The 20,035-nt window shown below is 34.3% G+C and overlaps 2 protein-coding genes across 2 annotated transcripts; both read left to right on the forward strand.

Moving 5' to 3' along the window:
* Nucleotides 1-44: 44 nt before the first annotated feature.
* On the forward strand, nt 45-7,941 carry LOC105320873 (sodium-dependent neutral amino acid transporter B(0)AT3). The gene is made up of 12 exons (XM_011419001.4): nt 45-136; nt 1,453-1,901; nt 2,976-3,037; nt 3,464-3,744; nt 3,987-4,148; nt 4,617-4,727; nt 5,054-5,255; nt 5,430-5,542; nt 5,734-5,935; nt 6,385-6,544; nt 6,707-6,869; nt 7,214-7,941. Exons 2-12 carry the CDS (start codon nt 1,504-1,506, stop codon nt 7,451-7,453), a joined length of 2,094 nt encoding a protein of 697 aa, XP_011417303.3. The 5' UTR covers nt 45-136; nt 1,453-1,503; the 3' UTR covers nt 7,454-7,941.
* A 2,485-nt stretch (nt 7,942-10,426) lies between these two features.
* Nucleotides 10,427-18,879, forward strand: LOC105320875 (uncharacterized). Its single transcript, XM_011419002.4, has 10 exons — nt 10,427-10,926; nt 11,181-11,291; nt 11,857-11,970; nt 12,915-13,028; nt 13,454-13,567; nt 14,098-14,211; nt 15,402-15,546; nt 16,204-16,479; nt 16,675-16,840; nt 18,696-18,879. Exons 1-10 carry the CDS (start codon nt 10,482-10,484, stop codon nt 18,813-18,815), a joined length of 1,719 nt encoding a protein of 572 aa, XP_011417304.3. The 5' UTR covers nt 10,427-10,481; the 3' UTR covers nt 18,816-18,879.
* Nucleotides 18,880-20,035: the final 1,156 nt, after the last annotated feature.

Raw genomic sequence — 20,035 nt, forward strand, 5'->3', positions numbered from 1 at the left:
TTTATACCTTTAAAATGTATCAAATATTCTAAATCCAGTGATCCGTTTCGTTTGACATTGAGATTTAAAAAAAAAAAATCAGCTGATTCACGAAGCGGCTGCAGGTAGACGACTCGGTAAGGAATCCACTTCACAGGTTGGTGACCGTTAAGTTTATTGTCTAAGAACTTTAAAAATTAACTTTGTCTAATTCTAATTATGCATGTATAGTAGTAAGTGCTGTTATAATGATACACCAATACAATAAAGATAAAATATCTTCCAGTTTCGTATACCGGTATTTGCTGTAATACCATACTCTCTCTCTCTCTCTCTCTCTCTCTCTCTCTCTCTCTCTCTCTCTCTCTCTCTCTCTCTCTCTCTCTCTCTCGTGTAATGGAGAGGAATCGGGATTGTATCAGTATCAAATACACCGAAATTTAGAAAGCAAAAAAATGAAAAGTTAAGAAAGTCCTGTTTTCGACAAACAATTTACATTTGGACAACAAGTCTTGAAAAGAGGTTTTCCCTTTATCCACTTAGCATTCTTTTTAAGCAATCCATTATGGGATGATCGGTTCTAAATCTAATACATCCGACAGAATCCGATTACAAGCCATTACGGCATTACGTATACTCGGGACGGAAGATGGGAAAAACTTTAATATACATGTACACTCAAATGTTGTTCACACAATTCAAGCCTTTTGATAAGATATTTACTATTATCGAATTGATGTAAATGATTATTGTTTGATATATCGTGTAGATGGGAAGATTATGTGGTATTTGGGAGTCCCGGGTAATTATCGGGAGAGGAGAGGGGAGGGGCGTGTCACCGGTTTGGCTTTTAAAAAAATATTGAGTAAAACACATTGTTTGATTTATAGCTGTAATGTATTTAAAAATACTCCAAGAGACTTTGCTCTTAATAAAATACAACTACACAGTTTTTACAGAAATCTAACAAGTCCAAAGTTTCAAACGAATGTCTTTCCAAAAATGATAGGTGTACCAGATAATGCATGGATATAATTACTTCATATCAGTTTTCGTATACCAGGAAAGTATAAACTTTTAAATAGAAAAAATGACTATCTATAAATTGGAAGCATTTATAGTGGCTGCCATATTTAGTAGGGTACAGATCTATAGATTAAAAAAAATCATTTACGTACAGAGAAAACAAGCTAAGAAATTATACTAGATCATGTACTTCATAACTTAAGATATATGCTTCCCCGCATCAATTCTTACACATAAGTGTGACCCTGTCAACATAGTTTTTAACAAAGTGTTCGATCAAACAGTTTACTGATAAGTTGTTAAAGCAAACACTCTGGCTGAAAGTTAACTTCCGGAAACCATTTGAATGGAATCACTTGGTTACGTAATCGAACAATTATCTTTGCTTTTGGCCAGCCTTAGCAGATGTGTTTCTGTGACGTAATTTGTTTGTTTATTAATTAACAGAGACCTGTTTTGTGTCCAGCCCCCCGACTGGGTTTCACAAGCCAATCAAATATGTACCACGGGAAAGCAAGGTCACGTGACCACGACCCCCCGAGGCGTCAGATGGGTCGACGAAACCAGTACTCTTATGATAATCCCGCACTGTCCGAATCGAACTCCACCCCTAGCATCTTTACGGTAGAGAGTTCAAGCTCACTCGTTCACAACAACGGCTTTTCTCCCGATTTGTTCCCACCAATTCGAAGAGACTCATTCGAATCCGCCGTAGAAACGGGAAGTCGGAAAAGTTGGCGGGAATCTACGGAAAGAATGTCGGAGGACCCTGCAAAAGTTGCCGGAACATCCAAAGATGCTCTTATTGGCGTCGAGAAAGGAGGGAGTTCGCAGGAATCGCTGGAAGAGCGGGACAGCTGGGACAATAAAGTACAGTACCTCTTGGCAGTGGTTGGGTAAGTTATAATTTTTACAGTAACCATACGTTATTATATAATTAATTAAAAACAGTCAAAGGTTGTAACAGCGTTGAAAAAATTGACGTGAAACATTTTCAGTGTTCTTAAGTCTTGTAAGTTCAATTCTTTGATACTATTTTTTACCAATATCTCACGTTAGAATTCTTGAATTTTAATGATTTTAATATATAAGTCTCTTGTAATGAATGAGAGAGATTTCACATTTGTTTTTGAACGTGTGTGGTTTTGATAATATTATATTAATATACTCTATGTATATGTGCATATAGAAATGGATACAGATAAAGAGTTCATGTATTTCTCGGTCGAGACTTTACAGCTCCTTTATGGGTCTTGGATAGGGGTGGGGGCGGGGGGGGGGTGTCGTATATTGGTTCAAAAACCAGACAGTACTGCATATAGTACACTTATCGGCTGACATTTGTAATAACGACAATTGCAGGATTTGTCTTATACACATTTGTAACGCGGTCGGGGTATGGATTTTTCAAATAAGATTTATGAATTTAAATTAAATATTAATATAAATTATAGCAGGCAAACTGTTTGATAAAGAAATCGGATGGTACTTGTAATTAGCGGTGTGGCGCGCCAGGTTGTTAATTTCGAATTTACCGCGTGTCAGGAATATGGCAGCTTTGTTAATTCCGTGTGTATTTATCATGCCACGTATGTGAATTCACATATTAACATATTATACAAGTTGTATATTCAAATGACACTAGTATTATTCATGAAATTAACCTGATTGTTTTATCAATCTAAAGGACATTAATTTTTTTCTCCATGCAGTAGATACAAATGCTAGTATATATTCTAAATGGTTGCCTACATGTTGTCTAAACCGGTTGAAACCGATTTTCTACAGAAAATTAATTAAAAACTGTCAAGGTATTCAATTGGGCGAGTGGGTAGAAATTTTGGTATGAAGTTTCGTTTTATAACGGCACGTAGTACATAATTATCATAACTTGTCTAAAGTCATAAATTTAAATCAATTAAACATTTTCAAAATATTCATATACAATGTAGATACACATTTGATTACAGGTACGCCGTTGGATTAGGAAATGTATGGCGCTTTCCATACTTAGCCCAGAAAAATGGAGGAGGTATGGCTTTAAACTGTACTCATCATATTCATTGCTTTCGCTTGTTGTATCACACAATGTGACATATAAAGAAAACTAGTTTATGTACCTATATGTAAATATACAAATATGCCAGTGTACATCGCCAGACCGGACCGTCACGGAGAGAAATCCTTGTGACCTTGAGTAGAGGACACAATATTCTTTTTAAATGTCAAACTCTAATCTAAAATATTCTCAATTTCTTTAAAAAAGAAACCCTACACGCTCAAGTCACATGTAGAAAAAGTGTTTTTTTTCATGAAATAAATAATTTTACTTCGTGAACTTTACTTTCAGTTTGAATCCCTATATCAACGCGATAATTTTCTTTATGTAGCAATGAAATTTATATGCATATATATGCATTCAAATCAAAACTTTATATATGTATATTAAAATCAACAGGGGCTTTCCTCATTCCTTACACAATAATGCTGGCGGTGGAGGGGATTCCCATCTTTTACCTGGAACTAGCTGTGGGACAGCGCCTTCGTAAGGGGGCTATTGGTGCATGGAATCAAATATCCCCTTTCCTCGGGGGCATCGGAATCGCCAGTGCAATGGTGTCCTTCTGGGTGGGGCTGTACTATAATACCATTATATCGTGGTGTCTCTACTACCTAGTCTACAGTTTCCGGTCCACGTTGCCATGGTCTGAATGCCCTGGCAACGTCACAGAGTGCACGGTAAGGGGGTTATATAATAAGCATTTTGATAAATCACATACCTAATTTATTCAATATTTTGGATACAATACACATATGTAGATATCAAAGTCAACCAAGTATTGAAAACTCTTGTCATACCTCATGCAGCAGTAAAACGTCTTATAAACAGATAAATATATCATCATTCCTGCATTTCACACTGAATATTAAAAATTTGACAAGTATTTTAAAGACAATCGCTGTGTTTACTATAATTACAGATGAGCAGCCCGACTACGTATTTCTGGTACCGAGAGACCCTCAACATCTCGCCGTCTGTGGATGAGCGGGGGAGCCTGAACTGGTGGGTGGTGGTCAGTCTGCTGGCGGCCTGGATCATCGTGTTCCTCTGTATGGTCAAAGGCATCGCCTCCTCCGGCAAAGTACGTCATCAGAATATGTCTTCTTCAGTACACCCCCTCCCCTATACTCTTCTCTGCTGCCACATCCTGGTGTTCGTCTCTTAGTCAAAGAAATCCTTCTGAAGTAAAGAGAATATAATACATATGAAATAAGTTCAATTTGTAAGAGATACATGTAACAATTTATGATACATGTAATCATTACATGCAGTGCCCCCTTCCTTTCTTTTAACCTCTTGCTGTTCGTGTAAATCTTATACATGTAGAAGGACTTGCATGTAATATGCATGTATACATGTATATGTATATATTGTAAAAAATATGAATATAAATCAGTTTAATTTCATTAAGCATATTAATCATTTTAACCATTGATTAATAATAGCTAGCGACACGTTTATTTTTATTTTTTTTTGTTGATGCATAAAATGGCATGTAAATGATATATATTACATGTTTATTGGTCTTTTTCTTTTTTTTTAATAAAAGGTGGTTTACGTCACAGCAACATTTCCCTATTTGGTTCTCGTCATTTTCTTCTTCCGCGGAGTGACGCTGGAGGGGTTTGAAGAAGGACTAAAGCATTTCTTCATTCCAGACGTATGTATATACATAAAATAGTTCTATATTGTAAAAATATAACTCAAATTGAAAATCGCGAAAAATGATCCTCACTACCAAATACTTGTAGTATCCGATGCCAACTCATTTCAATTGATAGCAGATTCTTTTAAAAAGTCATATTTATTGGTTTCTAACAGATTTAAAATAGATTTTTTTTCTTGTATAATTACAATACATGTAGGCATAAAGAAATATCATTTACACAGTCTGAATTAACGCATCTATGTTATAAAACTTTGCCGTTTAACTTCAAGTACACGTACGATTCAATACATACATTTTTGTCTTTTTACATCTTCCAGTTCACGCGTTTGGGAGACCCACAAGTTTGGCTCGAGGCAGCTACACAGATTTTCTTCTCTCTTGGTGTGGCTTTTGGAGGGTTGATAGCCTTTTCATCATATATGCCTGTCAGAAATAACTGCTACAAGGACGCCATCTTGGTTTCAGTTATCAACTGCGGCACTTCCGTTTTTGCGGGAGTTGTCATTTTCTCTATATTAGGTATAACTTAATACTATACCAAAATGTAGTGATTTTGAATGGATAATTTATTTACATATAATATTTTACTGTTTTATACACTAATTTCACACTTTTTGAAGTATGAGATCTAAATTTACGCAAATCATTATGCAGATAATTGTTAATTCCAATGATATTTTTTCTTTGCTTTAGGATTCAAAGCCACTCAGAGTTTCAAGGCCTGCAACGCTCACAATGATTTGTTATGGAGTCAGAATAAGACTGTAGGATTCCTTACCTGTGACATCAAAACAGAAATCGAAAAGGTAATATATAATTATAGATACTGACGATTGTTGCAATCTATGATATGAAACATACGCTTACGGCGTGTTTAAACCCTTTAAAATGCTTGAATTTCTACCATGTGAAATAACCATTTCACTTAACCAATGCTACAAGTACTTTCTTTATTTTTAAAATTTTGGAACTAACACAAGAATATTTTAAAATCCAGAGCGGATCCGGAACTGGACTTGCCTTCATCGCCTTCACGGAGGCCATTAACCAGCTTCCGGCGGCTCCAGTGTGGTCTGTGTTGTTTTTCCTGATGTTGTTGACCCTGGGGCTTGACAGTATGTTCGGCATGCTGGAGGGCGTGGTCACGTCTATCATTGATATGAACCTCATCAAAAATCTACGGAAGGACGTTGTTGCAGGTAAAACATAACTGATATCATTTCCATATACAAAATGTATTTGTTTATTTTAGTACTGCTAGGAGCATCTGGACTCATTTATTTTTCTCTATATTGCCCTTGTATTCTTGTCTGAAATCTTTGTTGTCTGAAGTGCCATTAAATTTATAAATTTTATATTACATTAAAATGGTCAAGAAAGTATATCAGTGAATTAACGTTTGGAATTCTAATTAAATATCCCTAGACTGTTGAAAATCGTTAAAAAAAGAATATATTTTTTAACAGGAAAAGAACATTACCGGTATGAATTTTCGAAATCTTTAAGTCTTAAAAGTTTAATTCATTGGGTTTATTCGGTTTCCAACGATGGGGATTTATTTGACCGGGTAGTCAAGTGTATTGCAACATTAATGTAAAAAAAAAAAATCATGACCTGCTGATTAATCACTACCTATTTTGTGTTGCAGCTGTCCTGTGTTTGGTGTCGCTGCTTCTCTCGTTCTGTTTCGCGGATTCAGCTGGTCCCTACATCTTTGTGCTGTTTGACGAGTACAGCGGCAATATTCCACTACTGATTATCGCCCTTGGTGAACTTCTTGGACTTACCTACATGTATGGACTCAAAAGGTGAGTTAATGAGAGAGAGAGAGAGAGAGAGAGAGAGAGAGAGAGAGAGAGAGAGAGAGAGAGCTTAATGTATTTCGCTTTCTGTTCATACTGTTTTGAAATTGTAGCTGTTTATGCAATGTAATTGGCAATTTATAATAAATAGTTCTATTCTTATTCCAGATTTAGTGACGATATCGAGTTGATGACTGGCCAGAGACCTAACTATTACTGGTTGATTATGTGGAAATACGTCTCTCCCATCGTCATCATCATCATCTTCTTCGCCAGTCTCATCAAATCTATGATGAGCGCCGCTACATACGAAGCATGGAACCCCTCAATCGTAAGTGAAACGTTACCGTATTTTTACATGTAGTCTTATACAACTAAACAATACCTTTGTTTTGAATTCCAAAGAAAAAATTTATACTTTGCAAAAATACTGCAAAACCGTTTTTTTTCTTTAAAAATTATTATTTTTTGTGCTAAAAAAATTATCATTTTTGTGCTAAAAAAAATATGATTTTTTGCTAAAACACAAAAAATGAGTGCGGATGATTTTTATCTTATGCAGTCATTTTCTAACGAGACCATAGCAGATCTTATATAGAAGCTTGAAATTCTTGTGAATCATGTTTTGATTGCTAGTACATGTACATATACGTATTATCCGTTTTCTTTTTACAGGCTGATAATATTACACTTGAATGGCCTGCGTGGTGCAAGTTTATAGCCTCCTTACTGATAATTACTTCCATGGGTTGGATCCCCCTGGTGGCGATTGTGAAAAAATTCAACATCATAAAATGGAAACCCGAAACGCCCGCCGAGTTTCCGGAAGAGGAATTAAAGGCAGAAAATGGAATAAAACCATATATTCCGTCGGACAGAGAAAGGAAGTGGTTATATTGGTTAGAAAAGCTATGAACATTGTGCGATGCAATGGGGACTGTCTCAAAATGTGTTCTGTCATTTTAAACTTCGATTTTATGATAATCATTTTACACTGTACTTAGACTTTTGTACTTTTTTTTATACCAATATGTTTTAACTCATTTCATATGTAACTATAGCAATGCTCTATTTAACAGTATACTTCTATAAAATACTCGGTTCAGAATTATAAGTTGAAAAAAAGTATTAGTTTTTACTTATAGTTTACTTACGTTTTTACCCGGCCGCTTCTAATATATTTTATTTAATGTAAAGTAAAGTACATAGATTTTTAACAATATTTTAGATTTGTATTATTTTTTTTTTTGCTTGTTAGTAATGAACTACATGCAACATAAGATATGCTGTTTGCAAAATGCTGATGAGAATCATTTTTGTTAAGTATACATGTATAATTATGACAACGGAACGAAGTAAACTGGTGATTATTTTGAATCAATAAAAGTATCATTAACAGCCGACATCATTTTATCTTGTCATCTATGGACCTTCTGTTCGCTGCAGACAGACTGTAATAACGGTGTACCTATTTTAGTAGAGTATTTTGCTATTCGATGTAAAAATAAAAACACAATGTTTGCCATAATTCGGAATCAATTTTAAAAGTGGTCTAAACACTAATGGATAAGACCAAGAACTATATTTACTTGCAATCATTCCTTATAAGTGTCGGATGCGATTTTATCCGTACTTATTGTCTTAGTGGTTTTTTTAACCTGAGTTGAAAATGACAAGAACTAATTTTGAAGAGGACATAGATAAACTTCATTAGATATACTCTAAGGATGCTTGACACCCCGTGTTCGATTTCGAATACTGCAGGAACTTTTATTTTCATGAATAGCGGAAAATTTTAAATGTTGATTCCCCCGAATCGAATTTTTTCCTGTCATTTTCAATTCGAACACATGCTAGAAATCCATATCTGTAAGTACAGTAAAATAGGAGAATGGACTTTTATGCAGAACTTTTCCAAATGTGTGGAGGACCCTTAAATGTTAGGAGAAATAAAGTTTTTAAAAAATTGCAATATGTGTGTAAATGATTATCCTAAAAAGGTTAGATGGTCATAGCAGTTTTTAATCTATTTAAACCTCCTGGAAAAGATAGCAAAAGTACACTTGGCACAGTTAAGGTGTGAAACAAACCAACCTACAGTACTATACTGTAGGAGTGACAAAGTCATCTGTAAATCAAGAGTGCACACGTTAACGTTTTGGATATATCACGAATTCTTGCATCCCTAGATTTTCATCCTCGCTAGCTAAGTGTCCGATTCGTAGATTCGAGGATGAAAACTAATCGGACACTTGCTAGCGAAGATGTAGATTTTAGATTTAACGAAAAAGTTGTGCATTGATGCCTGTCGATCATATCGTATCCAAAGTTACATAGCGTTAAATACATAGTTATACGGCACCCAATTTAATTTCATGATACTTTACATTTGATTGCAATGTTACTACATGTATTTATATAACATTTTTGAATAAGTTTTCTCGTTATGTCACAAATAGATAATTTTATTTCTTTGCCCTGTAAATTGCTGAATCACACCGGAAATAGTTATATTGCCCTACCGGAAAAAGTTATATTTCACAGGAAATGGTTATATCGCCTTCCCGAAACTGTTATATCACCCTTTGCTTGCAATAATTCTTCATATTAAATACGTCGGGTTCGAAATTTAGCTAAACAAATAAACTGTTCCTCAAAAATAAAAATGTCATGAAAGTGTCTGTTATTTAGAGAAACTTCCTTTAATTGTTTGACTTGAAAAAAGGTCTTCTTTTTGAAAGGATCGATCGGTATTTTACAAGAAAATTTATTTGTAAGATATGAAGATGCATTAATAATTAAAATACACCTGTTAATGAGGTAAATATATTCTAAAACAGTTTTTTATTTTTAAAAATGTTATATAACATATATTACATTTCTTGTCGGGCGACAATACCAGAATATTTGTCCCTCGGTGACAGGAAAGCCCTAGAGTGTTATGTCGCCCGATGCCGAAGGCAGAGGGCGACATGACACTCTAGGGCTTTCCTGTCATCTCGGGGCAAATATTCTGGTATGTCGCCCTCGAAGCCATGTAATATATGTATAATATTCCACAACCCCGTGACTTTTTACTTTTTTATAGACTTGAACATAACTGAATGAAAATCATTTTATAGCTTAACTCTGCCACTTGACCGAATATGACACAGGTCGATCCCCAATACATCAGATAATCAACTGTCAAAAACACTAGTAATGGAGATTTCATTTGTCATTTCCAATGTTTTTTTTCTCTGTAATTATGTAAGTAAAAATAAAAACTCTTATGATATACCAATATAAATGAAAATGACTTTTAAAATGATAAAGAGGAAATTACATTTAATTTAAAGTTATTTTAAAAGTTAGTACGTTTTATCTTGAACATTGTTCGATTGCCCTTTTCAATAAGATATTATATATATTTTCACTTTATTTGTGAAAATAAGCAGTCTACTGAATATTTCTAATGTGACTACAATGTACTAATAATGATTTCGCTGTGCTGTTTAGATTTCACCGATAAGACTGTTAGGACATGAACTGTTCGGGAACAAAAAAAAATCATATCTACATAGATCAGCAACGTTCATTTCACGTTACTCGTGATAATTGATAATACCATTATAAGAATTTTTAAAAATATATCTTTACTTTTAAAAACTTATGCAACTAACCCTACTGGTAGATATACTCTTTAACTATTATTATTCCACAACGATGTGGGTTTCTACTGGATAAAAAAAACCCTAGGTTCAACTGTTTGTACTTTAAACAAAGGACTACTCTTAACTAGATCAAGTATGTCGAAATTTACATTACAGCACTAAGAAGGTCCCAATGAGTTATCTAACCTACATGACCCCTGACGCATGATTTTAGATGAATCCCCGAGAGATATAGAACCTTGGCCAGAATTTCTCGAGAACTCTGTGAACAAAGAAGCAAAATCGGCGCCATGCTTCGCGTTTTCGGTTTAGTTTTGTTGTCAATTTCCAGCTGTTTTTGCCAATCCACCCCGGCAGCAGATCCGTATGGATACCGGATCCACCAATTTGATGGCCACTGCAAACCAGATGGTACCTGTACCTACACACTGACCATTCCAGTCAAGGATTCGCTCGTGAATCCCCATGTAATGGACAACTCTACCGCTGCGGCCATGATCCAACATTTGGCCAACCACGATCAGCAGATTGACCAAATTCTGGGTCTTTTTGGACATAACGCAACCGGCAGTTCTAACATCATACAAGAGGTCAACCAGCTGAAGCAAGCAGAGCAGAACCTGCAGCATTTGGTTAATATCTTGACGGATGAGGTCCACAACCTTTTGACCGAAAACGGACTTTTAAAAAATCAACTTTCAGTCGTTAATTCTACTGTATTGGGCAGACTTGCTGGTAAGGAAATACACACTTCTTGAACGTTTTAGCGTCGTTTAGGGAAAAATCTTTACAGCATATGCAAATCAGTAAATTAATATTTTTAAAGAAGTTGAATCTTTGACGTTAATTATAAATCAAGATGCCATATAATTTTCATTACTTTTTAATAATTGTCTTATAAAATGTGAACATACAAATACAAGCATTGATTTTATACGAGAAAAAATATTGAAAAGTAACAGCAGAACAAATGTTCGTTTCTAATATAGATCCATGTATGATCAGACCATGTGAGCATGGCGCCAAGTGCACGCCCCTACCGAATGGAAACTATACCTGTGATTGTCCACTTGGATTTGTGGGACAAGACTGTGATGAAGGTATTTTCTTTTTCGTTTAAATGTCATATTTCACATTTAAAGGAATTTTTAACTTGCCAACAATTAAAAAAAATAGAATATGCCTTGAAATATTCAAAGTTGGTAATTGCAAATTTCCAATGTTACGGAGGCTTGGTAGTCAACAAAATTAATTAGATCTAACAATCAGGTCTAGCTACAATTTTATGATATGGTTTGATTATCTTTAACAAATCAATCAGTAAAGAAAAAGTCAATAGATTTTTCTTATTAAATTTGGGTATTCACCTATATTTTTATATAGAGGAGATCAATACAGTCTAAAATTGACCACGACCATCGATCTCTCTTAAAATTAATACAATAGCAAGATTTGAGAACTGCTGTTATGATTTTTGAATATAATAAAATCCAGGGTTTTTGTCCGTGATTGCTGATTTCTCACATGAGGCTTACAAAATTATGACGAAAAGATATTGATTTAATTAGAGAGGCTTGGGAGAAGATGCGTATATAAAAAACAAATCCTAAATTGATTGTAAAAGAGCAGGTAAACATCATATACACAAATAGCATTTTTTTACAGACGTTAACGAGTGTAAGCAGGCTGGTATCTGCAACCATGGCACCTGTAGCAATATCTATGGTGACTACGTCTGCAACTGTAATTCCGGCTTTACTGGTCCTAACTGTTTACAAGGTGAGTACCGTGGTAAACCTACTAGACCCCTTCAAGGGGCATGGTCACGATTTTGGTAAAAATTATTTGTCCGATTTTAATGATTACAATGCTTCAGTAACTTAAAGGCATTTTTATAGGCAACCAGAATTCGAGTAATATCATCTGTTGAGTTATAAGCGAGTTACATAGCTTACAATTCTCTGCTATGTAAACATTATGATAGCTTTTGTTTACAAATTGAATGCTGAAGTGAAAATTCCAGTTTTCGACCTACAATGAATGTGTTAAACGTTAGGAACTGTTTATTTATGCTTAAAATGAATAAACAGATAGGCAAATCAGCTTGAAAAAGATTTTTTACTGGCATATTGAACCTACGTAAACAGAAACGGGACACGAGCCTTGTTTACATTACAAAGAATCTTGCTCATCACTCTACGTCTGACTCTAAAATTTCACGTGATCATTAGAAATACATTCCTAAAGCATTGTGAGTAATAAAAACAGTAAAATTGAATTTGACCAAAATCGTGACCATGCCCATTTAACGGGGAATATTGCATTGGCTTAAAGAGTCATATTTGCATGAACGTCTCGACCCAACTTCCATTCTGGTTAATTAACGTGGTATTTTTTTTTCAGATAAACGCAATATTCCGCGTACTATAGGCGCCACACAAATCTAAAATAGAGATAAATGCATGTGTATGTACACTGATTTGGGTGGAATTTTTTCAAATGGAAACTCATCATTTATCAGTTAAAAACTGCCCGATGTTATAAAGATTCCTTTGCCTTTTTTTTTTTTGATAAAAATGTCTTTTGCAACCAAATGTTGATCGCTGTATTTATTTTCTACGAAACAGATTATAGTTTGACTTTCACAGGTTTCGTTGAAATGAATTTAAGTGTTTAGTCTGTTTTGAAGTGGTATTAAAAAATGAAAAATTTTAACATTCAAGACGTTGATGAGTGTTTGTCCAATCCCTGTGACAATGGTGCCAGCTGCGAGAACTTGGTCAATGAGTACCGCTGTCACTGCGCCCCCGGATTCTCAGGAACACATTGTGAAATGAGTAAGAGCACCATTTAAACTTAATTAAAATATGAATATAGTGTTAAGGATGTATGAAAAACTGCCATATCATTGTGATGTGGTAAATTTTGAATTTGCAGGGTGGCAGTTGTCATGTTATAAATTTACTGCCACCCGGTAAATTCAATATTTACAACATTACAGTACATAATTGTAATTCTTTCGAAATAAACAATTATTGAAACATGATAATATCATACTTTTTGTCATATACCACGTTTATAGATATTTTTTTTTGTTTATCATTATACGAAAGAAGTATACATTAAACTATAACCATCACGTTCTTTCCTTTTGTGCTATAAACACAACCGTATGTACATATAATTTTTATTGATACAGAAGATAATTTCCTCTGTGCACTTTCAGTACCTTGATTCTGATTTCGGGTGCCTTGTTTTACAGACGACGACGAGTGTGTAAGCGACCCTTGCTTAAATGGTGGATTTTGTTTGGATGACATTAATGATTATTTCTGCGTGTGCGCGCCAGGTTGGAATGGAAAAGATTGTGAAAATGGTGAGTCTTTGGTAGCTTTGAAGACACTATCATTTATTAACCTGAGTTATCGTTTATTTGAAAAGTATGGTTTGTGTGTTTTGCAATTAATTAAATACCACAAGTAATCGTAACATATTTGTTTCCTTTTTATGCTTTTAAATTCAATTAGATCATTGGTTCTATTATTAGATAACCAATAATAATACAGCTTTGTTAAGACAAAATGACTTTGAGGAAGAATGCCGTTTTTTTCTCGTCAAAAACGTCGTAAAAATCTATTTCAAAAGGTTTTTCCAAAGATTTCATTGACAAAATAGAAACGTTAATCAATTTTTAAGAGTTCACAACGACAATGAACTACTAGATAAGCACATTATGTTTTATGTGCAACACATTTCATATTTCGCGACACAGTCTATTAATTATCCGATGCTTTGTTATGCTGCTATACAATATCATATATGCACTCTTAAGTTATATATGCCGTGAAAAGACAAATTTTTAAAACAATAACGACACTACATGTATTATTATCAATATATTTCCAGACGTCGACGAGTGTTCTGAGAATCCTTGCGTACATGGTAAATGTATAAACGACAATGGAACGTTCCACTGCGAGTGTGACTCCACTCTTATCACAGGCGACCTCTGTGACAAAGGTATGAGAACAACTACACTATGCCGGCAATCAAATAGAGAGCAAAAACACTATGTCAGCAATAAAATACAGAACAGCTAAACTATGTCGGCAATAAAATAGAGAACAACTACACTATGTCGGCAATAAAATAGAGAACAACTAAGCTATGTCGGCAATAAAATTGAACAAAACACTATATCGGCAATAAACAAGAGAACATTTACACTATGTCGGCAATAAAATAGAGAACAACTACACTATGTCGGCAATAAAATAGAGAACAACTAAGCTATGTCGGCAATAAAATTGAACAAAACACTATATCGGCAATAAACAAGAGAACATTTACACTATGTCGGCAATAAAATAGAGAACAACTAAACTATGTCAGCAATAAAATAGAGAACAACTAAAGTATGTCGGGAATAAAATAGAAACAAATACACTATGTCGGCAATAAAATGGAGAACAATTACACTATGTCGGCAATGAAATAGAGAACAACTACACTATGTCGGCAATAAAGTAGAGAACAATTACACTATGTCGGCAATAAAATAGAGAACACCTACACAAGTCGGCAATAGAATAGAGAACAAATACACTATGTCGGCAATAAGATAGAGAACACCTACACAAGTCGGAAATAAAATAGAGAACAAATACACTATGTCGGCAATAAAAAAGAGAAGAAAAACAATTTGTCAGCAATAAAATAGAGAGCAAGAACACTTTGTCGGCGATAAAAATGAGAAGAAGTACAATTTTTAGGCAATAAAATAGAGAACAGCTACACTATGCCGGCAATTAGATAGACAAGAAAAACACTACTAGTATATTGGTAATAAAACTGAGAACGAATTCACTATGTTGGCAATAAAATAGTGAACAACTACACATTAATCGGCAATAGAAAAGAGAACAATTACATTACGTCGGCAGTAAAAATGAGAAGAAGTACAATTTTTCGGCAACATAGAGAACAACTACACTATGTCAGCAATAAAACTAAGAACAAATTCGCTATGTCGGCAATTAAAAAGAGAAGAACAATTTGTAGGCAATACAATAGAGAACATCTACATTTTCTCGGTAATAAAATAGAGAACATCTACACAATGTAGGTAATAAAAATGAGAGGAAGTACAATTTGTCGGCAATCAAATAGAGAACGAATGAATCATTGAATGATGTAAACCTTGTTTACAGCCCCAAACAGAGACTGCACCGATCTGAAGGCTTTCTGGAACATGAACCGTGACGCCGTTTACACCGTGAGAGAGCCCAACAAAATGCTTACACTGGCCGTTTGCGACATGAATACTGATAATGGAGGATGGACCGTTTTCCAAAGGTAAGTAAAGAATGACATGAGAGTCGGGTTCGGGGTCACAAGAAAGCTTTCTATTTAGAGACTTTAAATGTTTCAAAGCGTACAAGTCGGGACCATAGCGAAACGAGGTGATCCATGGTTCGATCACCCTATGAAACACTTTATTGGTCTTTTATTATGCGATACTTTCTAAGTATTTTAAGCCATTTTATTAAAAATATGATAGAATTTGAAATTGAAAAGTCGCTAAACGTTTCGATTATAGAACTATTTTAACAAGAGCTTGGACTTTGGGTAGTTAGGTCAAACGGCAATGTGGCGTCGGCTTGTCTATTTCATTGTGGGCCACTAAGCTAGGGCTCTTTGAAATCAACAGGATTTGTCTGGATTTTGAGCGAAGACTACGCAATCGGTGTATATTTTGCTTGAAACCAGCGTCATTTGAACTTGTCTTGACGCAAGAAATAGATCGTTACACCCTACTTAAAGTCCAAGGGCTTGTTTAAATGCTTCTTAGAGTTCATTTAAACAATGTTCGTTTATTTCAAATCGTATGTAAATCAAACAAATAATGAATGTGCTGGATTGCAAAGAACAGACACCTGCTTATTATATTAATACCTTTGATTCAGAGAAGAAGACTTATAGTTCTAAAATAATTGTTTGCTTGATTTGCAGACGTGTGGGAAGTGTCGTAAACTTCAATCGTAACTGGAACGATTATAAGGTCGGGTTCGGAAACCTCGCCGGCAGCTACTGGTGGGGAACGGAAAGGTTATACAATGTAACTGCCAACAGGACAAATCTGGTGCTCAGAATTGATATGATGGACTGGGATAACAAAACAGCCTATGCTGAATACGACAATTTTCAGATCGGCTCCGAAGCCGAACAGTTTAAGCTGACAGTTGGTGGATACAGAGGAAATGCTGGAGACGCCCTTAACTTTTACTGGTGTGAATCTATTCCGAATACTTTCCTTATTTCATATTTTGCAGTCATTTAATGTTCTATCACTCAGCATGATATGGAAGTTTTCCGTCAAAATGATTTTAATTATATGTCGTGTCATATTCACCTGTTTGGTTTAAAATGCCCAATATGGTTTAAAAGTGCATAAACTTAATTGATGATGCGTACTTATTACAGGAAAGTATTTTCACATAATGGGATGAAGTTTTCCACCAAGGACCGTGACAATGACAACTTCCGTACAAACTGCGCAGAGGTCTACCACGGGGGATTCTGGTACAATGGGTGCTGGGCGGCAAATTTGAACGGAGTATACTATCATACTCCTGATTACAATAGCACAGTACGTATACTATTATTTTTAATTAAAGTGAAATTTAGATCGTAAGAAACATTTTCTTTTGCTTAACAACATTTCATTAATACTTCATTAGGCCTACTTTTATCACTTTTTGGCCATATTTGTATGAATTTAAATCAAATCTAGATTTAAATTTCTTCAATATGTCCAATCTATATACCCGGGGAAATTAAACAGATTAAAGGCCATTTCCTTATTGAAAGTTAAAACAGAAATTCTGACAGTCTTGGTCTAATCGGAACTTTTCAGAACAATGCACGAAAAATATTCTCGATACGTTTTTGTATAGTTTGTTATGGAAAATCAACGTAAACAGTTTGGTTTTCAACCAATTATAAGTGACCAAGTCATCTTATGTCACTACTTTGTATCTATTGTGATCTTAAACTTTTTCCAAAATCTTTTTGTTGGTATTTGTATGGGGTTTTTTTTCACAAAACCTTTGTGGTGTACAGTAGATGTCCTCTATCTGAAAATAATCTTTTGTTTCAATTCATTGAAAATTAAAACATGGTTTCGTTTACTATAATAAGAATGTGGGGACAGTTTACGTATAATGCAAGTACATTAAAACTCAGAAATTAATGCAGAAAAGCAAAATACGCCCAAATTATGAACTACTTCAATTTTATCGAAGCTACAACCAAACTAAAATTGATGATTTGTATGCTGTTATAAATAGTGTGATTCTTTTCAAATTGAAATTGTAAACGTGCGATTCTCTGAATAAATTAAACGTTTAGATTAATGATGGCGGGGGGAAAATGATGTAAATAAGTAACAAAAAGGACGAGTTTCAAATAAGAGATATTATGGTGGCATAGATATGACACCACTTGTCAGATAATTATGTCGACTTGTCAGATCTTGATGTCGACTTGTCAGATAATTATGTTGACTTGTCAGTTCTTTAAGTCAACTTGTCACTTATCCATGTGTTTAAAAATTTAACATTATAACCTTTCCACGCCCAGTTTGTGACATCCAGTTCAAATAATAGTTTCTGACAATTGACATAAGGATCTGACAAATCAACCTAAGCATCTTTTAAGTCGACATAAATATTTGACAAGTCGACATAATTATCTGACAAGTCAACATAGATATTTGACGTCTGACAAAACGACATAACATCTGACAAGTCATCATCTATGTTATCAGACTTGCCACCATATCAGACACCTCGACTTATAATATGAATGATAATTTTCTTTAAACTAGTGGCCATATTATTTTTTCTGTCAGAAAATTATGTTCACTTGTCAAATCTTTATGTCGATTTGTCAGATATTATGATGACAAGTAAATGGCAGTTAGTGGCACTAACAAGTTTTAATAACAAAATATTGAGTTTCTGGTCAATATGGTTATTTTCTGACAAGTCAACATAAAGATCTGACAAGTTGACATAAATATCTGACAAGTCGACATAATCATCTGACAAGTCGACATAATTATCTGACAAGTGGTGGCAGATCTATGCCACCATAAGATATCTTGGATTCATTGATGCTTGTGAACAAGACCCCCCCCCCCCCCCCCACACACACACACACACTTTTTTCCAAACTTTTTTTTTATTTAATTTTTTTCCATTCATTTTTGTTAACAAACCCTTGTATATGTCGAAAATAACACAAGGATCACGATGCCATTTTCTACTCAAACCCGTTTCCCGTATATATAAAGTGTGTGTGGTGGGGGGAGGGTTAGTGCACGGTCCTGTCTACAAGTATCTGTGCTTGAATTATATTTATTTACATTGTATCTTCATACTCTAGCTAACGTGCATATTTTTGGCATACACATATAATGCTTGTTTTCGGACTTGTTTCAGATTCACGATGGATTAGAATATTTTACATGGAAGAGAACGAAATACTCCCTGAAGATGGTGGAAATGAAGTTCCGTGACGCATCAGTGGTCCACTCCAATAGCACTGCTTCTTATTCATAAAGCATCCTAACATTTTGTATACAATCTTATATCCATTAAAATACATATCTATTCTTCTTTTCAATATTTTTTATCCTATTATCCAAACATTCAAACAAAGTAATTAAATTAAATTAATTGATGTTCCTAAACACAGACACCTTATTTGGATGTATCAAAAGCGGGGCGAAATCCTAAAGCGTAAAATTGCATTTTTAAAAACAATAAAATACCTTCTTTGTTGATTTATGCGGGATGTGATGGTGGCGACATAGAAGAAAAAAATACATAACCCGCGTTAGCACGTTAAGGACACACAAGACGTTCCTTAATTTTATATAATTTTCCTATTTTATTTCTTATTTATTAGCATTTAAACCTGTTAATTCCCAAAAATTCAGGGTACATTACCAGGCTCTTTTCGGAGCTAGAATTTTTCGGATTTTCCTAAAATAGCATGCAAAATGCATTTGAATGCTTATAAATAATGCCATACTATACATTTTCAGTTGAACGCTTTATATCTAAATAAAAAAGGAATCATATAACATAAAAATACAATTATAAAATTACTAAGTGGAAATCTTCACATTGTGGAGATTGGAAAAAATGGAAGATATGTCGCGTCTGACCTTAAATAATTTTTTTTGTCTGCAATGATCGTTTATTAATTTAATTCATAACCCACATGAATCATCAAAGAAAGCATTTTATTGTTTTTATTTAAATCTTTCTTTTAATAAATTAATAATTTGATTGAAAAAGTAAGTAAAATTAACTTAATTACTGTTAATGTACATCAATATGTTAGCTAAAAGAAACAGTCAAATCGTCTCCTATGGAAATTTGAGTCTGACATTATCATGATTATTTCGTGCAGTCCGTGATTTTACTTAGGTTTCGACCAATCGATAAACATGGCGTGTCAATTCCAGTCATGTGTTCAGCCGTTGTAGATTTCGACAAATCGATAAATGGTGGGTGTAGATTTCAGTCTGGCTGTTTCTATAGAGCTATGAATTAACAATAAGTTTGCGTAAGAAATAGAGGAAATTATACTTGGTAGATGTAAATATTTTTCTTTGAACAAATATCTGATATGCTGATATATCTATATAATAAATGGTTCCTTACTTTTTGAAATACTGTAACAGTTTTTTTGGCCGACGTTCAGTTTTTTAACAGCGCAGGTATATAGAAACGACTTACTTACAATAAATGAAATTCGTTCTTATACCCCC

Source organism: Magallana gigas, chromosome 3, assembly GCF_963853765.1.
Source record: "Magallana gigas chromosome 3, xbMagGiga1.1, whole genome shotgun sequence".
In the NCBI taxonomy this organism is placed as follows: Eukaryota; Metazoa; Mollusca; class Bivalvia; order Ostreida; family Ostreidae; genus Magallana; species Magallana gigas.